Source organism: Gordionus sp. m RMFG-2023, chromosome 4, assembly GCF_954871325.1.
Source record: "Gordionus sp. m RMFG-2023 chromosome 4, tfGorSpeb1-WG-v2, whole genome shotgun sequence".
Lineage (NCBI taxonomy): Eukaryota > Metazoa > Nematomorpha > Gordioida > Chordodea > Parachordodidae > Gordionus > Gordionus sp. m RMFG-2023.
The window spans coordinates 12,866,250-12,879,545 of record NC_088778.1 but is presented as its reverse complement, the minus strand read 5'-3'; the positions used below and the strand labels follow the sequence as shown (position 1 = coordinate 12,879,545).

Sequence of the window (13,296 nt, the reverse complement as noted above, 5' to 3'; positions counted from 1 at the left end):
GCTTTTATTACATATTTCATTATCAATTTGTTCAATTGAATATTTTCGTGTGGGACCAATTTTCTTATCCCTACTAATGAATTTGTTTTTTTGTTATTATTTTCTACTCTCAGATGCGAAGGTGAGTGATATGTCTTTTTAAATTTGCTAAACATAAAAATTATAGTCATATATAAAATTTTAAAATTATGTACTTGAGGCTAGAGAACTGCAAAGTAATTTTTTTCGCAACCCGAGCCCGACCCGAGCCCGAATTTAAAATTTTTTTTTGTCCGAGCCCGACCCGAGCCCGAGCACACATTTTTTAATCCAACCCGACCCGACCGAGCCCGACCCGAATAAAATTTTGCAATTTAAGTTTTAATATTATAATAACCAAAAAAAAATTTATGTGTATTTATTCAGTTCAGCCACCTTAAATAAAAGTTTATTTGACGGCCATAATCTATTCAAGATATATATTAAGTTGCATTTTTAAAATTTGTAAAAAATATTATAAAACGATTAATATACAAGCGAATTTAAAAATTATAACGATTATATAATAAGCATCATTTATGCGAATATAGATATGATGTAAAAGTTAATAAATATATAAAAAATATAATGAACATATTATATTATATATTGACCTCATCAATATCATTATCAAAATTATCACAAAGTGAATAATTATGATATATAAATAAAGAGGCGTCCAGTTTATCTGGCTTTAAACGAGTCCTTCTCTCCTCAAAGGCCCTACCAGCAGCTGAAAACGCCCTTTCACTGCTAGCCGACGAAGCAGGGATAGCCAGGAATTTAAGAGCTAAAATACTTAAATTTGGAAACTCATAATGGTTTGTTTTCCACCATTTTAAAATATTATCGTCATCAACACATAATTTCGGATCTAGATATTTTTTTAGCTCGTCAACTTCGGCGCTAGCATCAGAATACGCATTGTCAGCCTCCCATAGAGAGAAGTCCAAAAACGTATCTACCACCTCTGTAGTTTCTTAAGAAAAAAATATTCAATAATAATATTAAGATATATATTTACATTATTATTTTTTAATAATTTTACATATTTGATGATTAATATTTTTTTTGATATATGATATTTTTTTATAAAATTTATGTAATTATCATTATTCAACATTGATTTAATAAAATTTGAATTTTTTGAATTTTATTTAGTGATAATAAAATAATTAAAGGAAGTACTGAAAAAGAAAATTTTATTTCAGTAATTTTAGGAAAATTTTTCTAACTTTTTTTTGGAAGTAAATATTAATCTAAGATTTTGTATTTATTATTTCCAATATTTTTAAAATATATACTCAAAATTTTAGATCTCAATTTTTAATATGTTTTGAGATATATCTAATCAAAATTTGGGGTAAAATAGACCCCACCTTTGTAGTTAAGGGAGTTTTTTCTACCTTTGTAGTGAAGGGTTAAAACAAATGTTAAAAAAGACAATGTATAGGCTAGTTAAATAATAAATAAAACTTACATAAAATATGTCTTATCTTGTAATTTACGAGAAACACAATTTAGTAATAAAATAGTTTGGTATCCGGTTGTTAGGTTTATAAAATAATAATTAATAATGACATGACATGTTAATATGATTGACATTTTAATCCTAAAATGTGATAAATATTAAATAGTATGATTTTATAATTAATATTATAAATTATACTAACTATTTAAGATATTAATATTATTATATATATTTTCGGGTCGGACAGCTTTTACAACCCGACCCGAGCCCGAACCCGAGAAATTTTTTTTTGATGTCCGAACCCGACCCGAGCCCGAGGCTCGGGTCGGGTCGGGCCGGGTCGGGTCGGGCTACGGACAGCCCGTGCAGTTCTCTACTTGAGGCTGTATTTACACTCTATATATTATTTATTAATAAAAAATATATTTTATCTCTTAAAATTGATTCTTTGTTATTATACAAAAAGGTTATATTAAATTATATATTTTTTAAAGTTGTTAAATTTTAAAACTATCTAAATATATTACATCCGAATCTGTGTCAAACCCACGAATATGATTTCTTCATTATTTATGATTTTATAACTATTTTTTTCTACATTGTAAATACTATCAACTAAGTCCTTTTGATTCTATAAAGTATTGTATATAGTTAGTGTTGTTAATCTACTTAGTCGAAAACTGAGCCAAGTTTTGGGCCAAAAAATCGACCCAAACTGACTCTATCAGAAATTGATGCATACTTAAAATGAATCGAGATCGATAGAATTAAAGACAACAAGTAAGAATTTAATAAATAGATTAGAGAAATGGGCTACTCGATATGGTATTCCACATCAAATTGTAACCGACAATGGTCCACAATTTATTTCAAATGAATTTAATAAATGGTCTAAAAACAAGAATATACAACATTTAAAAACTAAACCGTATCATCCAAGAAGTAATAGTAGTAAAAAGATGTATTCAGACTATCAAAAATCGATATTACGCGAACAAACGAATAGTGGAGAGAAATGCTTAAATGAAGTGCTATTTACATATAGAAATTCACACTCATCAACGGGGCGAATACCAGAAAACTATTTATGGGAAGGAGACTAAATATATTATTGGAGTGGATCAAACCTTTTATTATTGAAAAATAGGTAACTTCTGTATAAAACCTAACCAGTTAGACAAAGAAATACATATTTCTTTTGACGAAAACGATTTGGTTTTAATAAAAAAACCATTTGAAAAAAGATGGCATAAAGGAAAGATAATAAATCAACAAGCAAAATCTCTTACCGACCACTACGAACAAGGGAGAACCAGTTGAACCCAAATCAATAATAGCAGATGACAATATAAAGTTAGGAGAAGTTAAAACAATAGAAAAAATGGAACTAAGTCAAGAATGAATTCAACCCTGATATCCAACGAGGGAAAAGCCAACAAAAAGACGGGTTTGGGCTGGGTCGGGCTTAATATTTTTTAAGGAAATTCGGGCCGGGTGGGGTGGGCCTTAGAAATTTTTTTAAATATATAAATTTATCAATTTTATGATGAATTTTTTATGTAAAATAAAAATATTTGATTTTATTTATAGAAACTAAGCGCCTTATAACATATATCGTTTAATTTGAGTAATTATAAAAATTAATTTCTATATTTAAATAAATTCAGGCCGGGCCGGTAAATTTTTTCAAAAAAAATTTCGTACCGGCCGGGGAAAACTTTTTTAAAAATATTTCGGGCCGAGCGGGCTTGTTGAATTAGGCCCGATCCAGATCACTAATTCAAAGCTATTTGAATATTATATTTGTTATACAATATTATAACTTTTCTATATTAATATTATTGAGGTCAATATAATTGCAAAATATTAGAAGTTATAAATTACATAATTATAAAATATTATATATAGATAAAAATTTAAAATAAAGATACCAATTGTTTTGACTATAAAAGAGTCGACTTGAATTAATCAACTAATTCTAATAACATTTAGAGACTCTGAGTCGGGTGAACTCGTCTTTTTAACAACACTATGTCTACTGTTGTTAAATGGTTGAGCCTATCCGGCTTAGCCCTAAGCTTAGCCAGTTTTTTAATCTAAAGAACGACTTATATTCAAGCCGGTTCATTAGTCATATGAGTCGGCTGAAGCCCGACCCGTGCGCTATTTTTGAATAAAATATTTTTACTCTTTCCCTAAATTGGTATCATATTAAGTAACTCCTAAACCGGCTTGAACCCGGGCCGAATTTTTAACAACACTAATTGGGTATAATAATTTAAATTATATATAATAAAAATATTCAAAATTACATCATCTTCCTCTTTCTGTTGAGAACCCATTATATTCGTATTATATAACTCCATGTATTTAAATAAGGATTTAAATCTCAAATAAAATATAATTAATATTATAAATACAAACTATTTAATTTTACATATTTTTTTTATATTTTATAAAACCTTATTTATACATTTGCATAAAATAAATATATTTTTTACATTGTAAAATTTAAATCGTTTGTTTTTCTTTTTTTATAAAATTTTATCTTGTTGGTTTTTTTAAAATAAAATAAATATATTTTAATAAATAAAGTTTTTTTTTCCAATACTTTATAATTTAAAAAAATATAAACTCATTCTATAAAAACGGAGGTGGGACTACAAGTTCCCCATAAAATAATAATTTGTATATTTTGTTTTAAAAAAATAATATTCTTTAGGTTCTGATGTAAGGGCTCTTATTTTGCCGCCTATATTTTTAAAAATTTTAAGTTCCACTTTACATTTGTCCAAGGGAAGAGATAACGATTGGTAAAAAAAATATAATTTGTTAATTTGAAATATTTAATTGTTTTTTTTCTCGGCTATATCAACCGGGTTAAAATTTAAATTTTTTGGAAATGAAGATACGCATGTGAAGTCCCAAATTAAGGATTTCCCTAAAAACCAAGGCACAGAAGCTAAGCCATCTGTCTTAGGCCACCTAATGATAAATTAGGGATATTTGGTATTCGGGCCCTGGTAAGAGAACGGCTAATAGATGAATTAATTGCTGCATGTCTGCCTTGACTATATATACAATTAAGACAATGTCTCCCTTTGGAGTCAACTAATATTTTACATTTGATACATATACATATGTGGTTGAACTATGTTAGATGGCCTATGGCAACTCTAATTGTTCATCTGATAAGAGGTTACCTAGGTACGACTTGGTAATGCTTCCAACCATTCATAACCACTAGTACAGTTAGCATTTTGTAATAGTTGAATATACTCTAAATGAGGTTTGATGAGAGTATTTTAAAAAGATTTTTAATTAAAGGTTCGAAAATTGATCGATATGTTAAGATTGTGGGTAAAACAGCTTCAGGTGGAGCTAAAGATACCCAAGCTGTCAAGGCCGAATTTAAAAGGTTACCTTTAGGAGTTATAAAAAAAGATATCATGGCGTTGTTCATCAAACGCCATGCCAAAGATGAAGAAAGAGATATAAGATTTAATGGATATAAATCTAAACCACCCATTTTCGAGGGCAATTGTGAGAAAGCCCAATTAAAATCTTCCAATTTAATATTTAAAATAATTTCTAATGTGCTTTTAAACAATTCATGAACACGATGAATAATTTCATTATTTAAAAAAAGGAAGAACATTTAAAAATATGTAAAATCTTTGGTAAAAATAAATATTTCTTTAAAAGAAAAAAGCTTTGGTGTGAAGATATTTCTTTTAAAATATTTTCAAGTCCTAATAAGCCTTCGAAAAATTTTTCCACCAACACATCACAGTTGGAAACTGCTTAAAGGTGAACCAAGAAGATTAATTTCACTTTCTTTAATGATTTTAAACCTCTGGACTTCGAGGGCATTTAAATTTAAAAAACATATTTCGATTTAGCTTTATTTAGATTAAGACCTATGTTTAGAGAATTCTGCTCTATATAATCTCTCGCTGCTAAAATATTTTTAGAAGGTCCGCAGATGGTGCTATCATCCAAATATGTTTAAGTCTAAGTTAAAAATCCTTTATAGAGAATGAATTAAGTTATGTATGCCTAAGCTAAATATGAGAGGGCTCAAAGGGTCTCCTTGTTGTATACCCTCATCAGAAGGAATTATATAATCCCCGAATTTGAGAGGGGTTCTACAACCATATGACTGTTCAGTGAATCTTGCGTAAACAGGAAATTTTCATAAAAATGTTCAAAATAACTTTTCTGGATAAAGAATTAAAAGCATTTTTAAAATTCAGCTTACAGAGTATGGCGTCTGGAGGAGGATCTTCGATATATATACGTAGAGAGTGGGCAGCTATTTCTCATCCACTTTTAGTACCAAAGCCTAGTTGATATTTTTGGAACATTTTTGAAGCATCAGGTTTGCGCTCAACGATTATCTTAGCTAATAGTCTCCTAAAAAAGACGCAATCGGCCAAAATCCACCATCAGGCTTAGATAGAGCATTTAATCTTGCACCAAAAAGAATTTGGTGAACTTGACTAGGTAAATCATTGTTCAATATATTTTCACTAATTAATTGGAAATAAGAGGGGCGAAAACCGTCAATTCTTCCTGCTGAGTTTTTATTAAAAGATAAAACTGTTTTAATAAGTTCTTCCTTGCCTATTTCGATTAAATTAGATTTTATAGGGATGGGAATGGGAAGATCCTCAGCAAATCCTCGGTTAAAAAAAGGATTCTGATTCAGTAAACGCGGATTGGTTCTTACCCCTGTTTTTTTTGGAACAGCAATGCTTCATGGGTTTCTTTCCATGTTTATTCAAAAATACAATTACGATTTTAAAATTATTATTTTTACTCTTTTAATTTATTAATTAAAAATTTAGGCCTGGTTCTATTATTATTTTATAATACATATTTTTTTTATTGGAAATTTAATATTTCCACATTATTTGTATTTTTTTTTAGCTCATTCATCTCCCGAACATTTAAGGCTTTTCAGATTTTGCCCGAATTTATTAATTATTTTTTTAAAATCTGAAATGTAATTTTTAAAAGGTTCTTTTTATTAAAGCTCTGCATAAATCTGTTCGATCAGGTCGAACTCGACACATTTTCCTTGATTTTTTAAAATTTTTATAAGAGCTGGACTTGACAATTTTATAAAAAAAATTTTTGTTTGACTACAACTTTTGGGGTATTTATTTTTTTTCAAGAAAAACACCAAACGTAAATAAAACTTTCTTGAATTTATGATTTTGATAAAAGTTTGATGACATTTCTTAATCAATTACTTATAATTATAACAGTATGAGTTATGATATGAATGATTTTTAAAAATTATTTTATTTAGTTAAAAAAAATATATAAAAAAGAAAGATCTAAAATATTTATAATATAACACGTAATGTAAACTGTATCAAAATTAAATATTTTTTTAAAAAATATATATATTATATATAAACGCTTACCCTAGCAGATGGCAGGGTGCTTATACATGGTCCTTTAATTTAAAACTATTAGGATTTATTTACTAGAATTAGATCGACACAGTGGGCCAGGATAAAGATTTTCAGACCGAGCCGGGTAAATTGTTAAAAGTATTTTTACAAGCTGTTAAGGGGTAAAAGTTTTAAAAATGTTTTTAAAAGATAATAATTAGGCAAATTTATCTCTTTTTCTTTCATAAAAATTATTACCACCCGGACCGAAAAACGGGGCTCCCTATAACTTGTATTTTTATCCAATCATTTTATTTTGACATATATAGACCAATGATCCAGTATGGTTAAAATATATAACAACGTTGTGTGTTTTTATTTCTAAGAAAAATATATTGATAAAATATAGAATCATTATTATATAATATTTTTTCTTAGGAATTTAACATAAATATTTTATTTTAATTATTTAAGAATTTACAATTTATGACTAATATAACGTTTATACGTTTTTTATTTTTTACAAGATTTAGGCTCATGGGAGAGGTAGTTATAATTTATTATTTTGTAGTTCATCATGATTGAGCTATTATTTATAAAACGAGTTTTAGATAATTTATTTTAAATCATATATAATTAAACTCCTATTTTTCACGACACGTGATAAATTATTCATAATTGATTAGTAGGTCTATAGAATATAGTGTTATTAAAGGGCTCGATTTTTAAAAATGGCTTTCCCGATCTTTTGGCCAAAAAATATAGCGTAAGCCTCGAATTTTTTTTAATAGATCTCGAAACCTTTCTACCATCTATGAGCAAAATATACAAGCTTGCTAATATTTTTTGGCTAAAATTGGGTTAGCCGTTTTAAAAAAACGAGCCGTTTAACAACACTAATTAAAATATTTAGATTTAAATAATTAATTTTAAAAAATTTTAAAAAGTCTTTATTTTTAAAAATATTTTTCCCCCTTCTTATAACTCCATTTTTTAGGTATATAACAAGAGATCAGTTTTAAAACTTTTTGAACGAGGGCATTCTTGCCTTACTATTCGGTTCGTTAAAAGTGAAGGTTATTTGGCCAATGACATATGATTACATAGACTGATGTTTCATAGTGTCGTTGAATACATATCAGCTGCATATAACAATCTTTATAAATTTCTACGCTCAAGTTTTTATTCTTATTTAATTCCTCTAAACATACAAATTAAAAGTTATTTTTTTTATGTTATATTAAATACTTTGGTTTGGTAGTTTAAATTAAATGATTTTAAATGACACGATTTTATAAATCATACATAGTGCTGGCTAAAATACAATTAAAATGAGAACTTGCTTTTGCCATATAATTCATTCAAGAAGTTCCATTCATCATTTTAATTAGCTCAATTATTTTAAATAAATTATAGTTTGATTTATAACGATGATACCTGGAATATCATTACGCTTAAATCAGATCTCTCAATAATTAAAAAAAACTCTTGCTGTAAATGATTTAAGTTTTTAAAAATAACTAAAATACCCGGGTTTATAAAAAGTCTTAAATTCGCTAAATTCCTACCATAATATTAAGATGAGTAAAAAATTAGATATTATATTTATTGATTTAATTATATATTTTATTTTCACGGTTAGTATATTAATTCTATTTTATAAAAGTTTAAATAATATTTAATTATTGAAATTATATAAATAATTTAGACGTTTATGTCTTTTTTAAATTAAAATCTTCCGGATATATATTTTTGATTTTTAGACTTTTTTTACAAAATCTAAGATGACAAATTTTTAAATAATTATTTGATCTTCTTAAACCAAAATATTACCATTTTAATCTGTTCTCAACTCAATTAAGATATCAACGTTTTTTTCGGTAATATCTTTATATAAATTTATCTAATTAATTTTTTTTCCACATACTGTAAAAACACTTATTTTTTTAGAGCCTTAATTCGTTATCCAAATACAATAGCTTAGATCAACATAATCTATCCTCACTCCCTTTCAATTTCCATACCCTCTCGCTCGGGGTGTTTTTATTCAGTACGCACGATATATCAAACAATCAAAATAGTAATACCGCCAACGTATTTGGCACGAGTAGTATGTTGGGTAAACGACGAAACACGTTTATACCTTATATGGGAAGACCTTTTTGGATGGAGCGGGAAATAGCAAATCGTATAAAGATTCCTCATACACTTATGATCCATTCCTACAAGATTCCTACCATATGCCAAAAATGCAAGAAATTGTTATTGGGGTTATTTAGGCAAGGCCTGCAATGTCGTGGTAATACATTTTTTAAAAATTATTTTGCTTCAATTTTATTGTACATTTGATTTTTTATTTAAAAAAATTTAGATTGTAAATTTAATAGTTGCAAAAAATGCGCTCCTATCCTTCAAAAAGATTGCCAAGGAAGTCCTATAATTGATGAGCCACATTCGCCCACCTTCAGTAATTTAACTCCAGTTCCAGCTCTTGAAGGTATTTATCAAGATCTTCTTAAACCCATATTTTTTTCAAAAATATTTTCAGGCCTGGATTTTCATTTTATGGTCCATCTCGGCCCGAAATGCTTAATATTTTGTTTTTTTCGAATAATATGGACTGTATTTTGTAATGTTTCAAAAGGAAATTGTATTTGAGCAGTAAAATTACATGCTCCATAAGGCAATATCCAAACAAAATTTTTTCAAAGCCAGTTTGGAGGCATATTTCCAAATTAGGATAATAATTTATCGAATTAATTTTTTTTGTATAATATAAACATTTAAAGAAGTACATACTGGATCAGGTATCTCAGACGTCATTTAATCGTTTCGATAAATTATTTTCCTTAATTTTGAAATAAAAAAAATTGCTGGAAAGCCTCAAAAACCGCTTTGAACTTTCTGCCTGGAAATAGTATATGATTTTATAACTAATAAAGAATATAATTTAATTTTTTTTTAAAGAATAGTCCCAGTCCGCATTTTATATATATATATAAAAAAAGAATAATTTTAGGCTTGGTCCAAGCGGGTTTATGTTTTAAAAAATTTTACGATTTGGCTCATATAGTTGGGTTTTTCGGTAGAAATAATTTTATATAGTTTTATTTTTACATATAAAATATTAGATTTAAAAACATCCGATGAAAATCAAAGCGAAGCAAATGATTCATTAGTTGAAACTGAACTGGAAGAAGAAAACGATACTTTTGAAGAACATTTACCTGCTCAAAAAATAACTAGTTTTCAAAGCGATGAAATATTTGACAAATTTAAAAAGTATTTTAAATTTACCAGTGAGTCATCGAGCAATTTTTTTGTTTTATTTTATTTAAGCAATATTCCGTTACAAAGGATGGTCGTGTCATTGAAATATACCAAAAAACGTCAAGGTACTTTAATTCTCAAAGATGGTTGGATGGTCCATTACACGAATCGGGATAACACTTTAAGAAGGCACTACTGGGTGTTAGATACCAACTCTTTGACCTTCTACAAAAACGAAATGGATACAAATTTTTATAGAGTACTTTTTACCCCATAAGTATAAATATTAGAATAATTAAGTATCATGGAATTATAAATCGCAATAAGGATATTCTTTAATTGCATAATGATAAAAAATGCCAAATAAGTTTTTAATTTTTTTTAAACATCATTATTTGAATAGAAAAAAATAATATCAAATTTATTAAGCGCATAGTATTAGACGACATAGTATCGGTATTAGATAACGAATCTAAAGCAGCATCTCATAATAGAGATTTTAAGCGAACCCACGCTTCATCGACCAACTTCGAAAAAAACAATAATTTGTTATTTGATCCGCCCCTTCATTGCTTCGAAATTGTCATGGAAAGTGGGTTAATATATTACGTCGGTGTTGAGGAAATTGGTAATGGTGCCCCTCTGGAAACGGGACTAGGTTACCATAGTGCCAAACAATGGGAAATATCTTTGAAACAAGCTTTGACGCCTAAACTTCGATTTCACAGGCTGCATAAAGGAGATCTGCCAAATGTTGAAGAGGGTACAATTTTCTTACAATATATTTTTTAAACTAATAATTTAGAAAATGGTAGCACGATCAAAACGAATAACAAAAAAGGGGATCATGTATCAACTGAAGATAATGATATTCATGTTAGATATTTATGTGAAATGGAGGTTAATATTCAGCTTTATAAAATGAAATACATCATAATTTAAAAGGAGTTCCAAAATAATTATACTATATTTCCCAAAGAGGTGTTGGGTTCTGGTCAATTTGGCACTGTTTACGGAGGTTTCGAATTATATAATAATTGAGTCTTTAAAATATTATTTATTAAAAGGTTTAAACAAAAAAAACGGTGGACCCATAGCAGTGAAAGTTATTTTGAAATCCCGATTTCCTAGTCAAAAAGAATCTCAATTGAAAAACGAAGTCAAAATTCTTCAAGTATATAAATTATAAAATTTTGCTAAAATTATTTTTTTCTAAATAATTTATTAATAGACACTTTCTAACCCGGGAGTAGTAAATCTAGATAGAATGTATGAATCAGAAGAAAAGGTATTTAATTAAATATATTTTAAATGATTCTATTTCAATTATTTATTCTCTCTTCTCTTAGATTATAGTCGTGATGGAAAAATTAGCCGGTGATATGTTAGAAATGATATTAAACAATCCCAAGGGATTATTGTCCGAAACTGTAGCTAGATTTCTTGTTTATCAAGTTTAACAGCATAAATAAAATTAAGTATAAAATTTAGAGATGCCAATTTTTTAAATATCATAGCCCGATTTTTTGAAATATTGGTACCAGCCTATATTTAAATTGGCTAATTTAATTTCATTAGGTAATCCTATAAATGTTTTGATTATTAATAGTTATATATCAAAATATCTTATAAAAATGATTATGCTAATTTTGGATCGCAATTTTTTTTAAATATATGGTTTAGTGATATGCAAAAAAGTTCGCCTGTTATATTATTTTTAAAATTCTCGGAGTTGTTAAAATTTTATGAAAAATCAGGCCCAGCCCATTAAAATTTTATAAAAAGTCTGGCCCCGACTCTTAAATATTTTGTACGAATTTTCCGGTCATCTTTTTTAATTCCTTATCCAGTTTTTTCCAAATGTCATTTAAGGTTCTTAAATCGGTTTCATATCTGCATTATGTATTTATAATTGGATCATATCAAAAATAACTTGTTTTATTTTTTCTGAATTTACTATATTATTTATATTTACATATTATAGACAGAGACAGTTCATAAGATAAAAAGTATTAAGCATGTAATTTATTTTCAAATATTATTCATCAAAATTTTAGCTTGATATTCAAGTCTATTAAAAGCTAAAGATCAGAAATTTTTTTAAAATAAATTCTCCACCCCGGTCCGATTTTTTTTTATATTAAATTGCTTGGCCTTATTCCATTTCAAATAAATTTAGATAAAAAATTTCTTTCTGTAGATGCGTGATATCTATAGTTGGGTAATGGTTATAATTTGCTAAATCGGCGCATTTTATAGCGCCAATGAAATTCCACTAAGCATTGATATGCAGGCTAATATTTAAACTTGCTTCAAGTTGAGCTATGTTTGCAAAACCCGAGAATGAAGTTATGATAGCTTTTGGCTCAAAATAGATAAATTACCAAACTATAGTGATTTCGGATCTGCCTATAAATCTGTATCAGATTGATTTAATTATTTTATTTATTAATATAATGAATAGATTTTGATAGCTTTACGATATCTCCATAACATGAATATCGTTCACTGCGATCTTAAGCCTGAGAATGTTTTATTATCGTCTTACATAGATTTCCCACAAGTAAATTAACATTTTTATTGACAAATAACGTTGATATAAAGGTTAAATTGTGTGATTTTGGATTCGCGAGAATTATTGGCGAAAAATCTTTTAGAAGATCTATCGTAGGAACGCCAGCATATCTTGGTTTAATTTTTAATTTAAACAAAAATATATATTGTATAATATATTTTTAGCGCCCGAGGTGTTAAGAAATCAAGGCTATAATCGGTCATTAGATATGTGGTCAGTGGGAGTCATAATATATGTTAGGTAATTGCGTTTTAAAATTTAATTTATCCCCCCCCCCCCCAAGAGTTTTAAAAAATTCAAATAATTTGTATTATCGTACATTGTTATATATTTTTTCTAACAGCTTGAGTGGTACCTTCCCTTTTAATGAAGAAGAAGATATTAATGATCAGATTCAAAATGCGGCTTTTATGTACCCCCATAACACGTGGGAAAATATTAGTAACGATGCCAGGGATTTGATCGATAATTTGTTAAGAGTTAAAATTAGATTAAGATATTCCGTCAACAAATGTTTAATGCACCCTTGGTTACAAGTTACATAAAAAATTACCAAT

General features: G+C 27.7%; 1 protein-coding gene across 2 annotated transcripts in view; it reads left to right on the top strand.

Annotated features, from left to right (window-relative positions):
* LOC135928449 (serine/threonine-protein kinase D1-like) overlaps window positions 1-13,296 on the top strand; it is a 30,782-nt gene that overhangs the window by 17,027 nt on the left and 459 nt on the right. For both annotated transcript variants that reach the window (XM_065464911.1, XM_065464912.1), the window contains exons 5-18: window positions 8,845-9,193; window positions 9,266-9,391; window positions 10,026-10,176; window positions 10,234-10,423; window positions 10,594-10,927; window positions 10,970-11,064; window positions 11,110-11,182; window positions 11,232-11,338; window positions 11,396-11,452; window positions 11,514-11,618; window positions 12,629-12,727; window positions 12,769-12,853; window positions 12,904-12,979; window positions 13,083-13,275. In XM_065464911.1, the coding sequence (XP_065320983.1) occupies window positions 8,845-9,193; window positions 9,266-9,391; window positions 10,026-10,176; window positions 10,234-10,423; window positions 10,594-10,927; window positions 10,970-11,064; window positions 11,110-11,182; window positions 11,232-11,338; window positions 11,396-11,452; window positions 11,514-11,618; window positions 12,629-12,727; window positions 12,769-12,853; window positions 12,904-12,979; window positions 13,083-13,275 (2,040 nt within the window). The remainder of the gene's footprint in view (window positions 1-8,844; window positions 9,194-9,265; window positions 9,392-10,025; window positions 10,177-10,233; window positions 10,424-10,593; window positions 10,928-10,969; window positions 11,065-11,109; window positions 11,183-11,231; window positions 11,339-11,395; window positions 11,453-11,513; window positions 11,619-12,628; window positions 12,728-12,768; window positions 12,854-12,903; window positions 12,980-13,082; window positions 13,276-13,296) is intronic.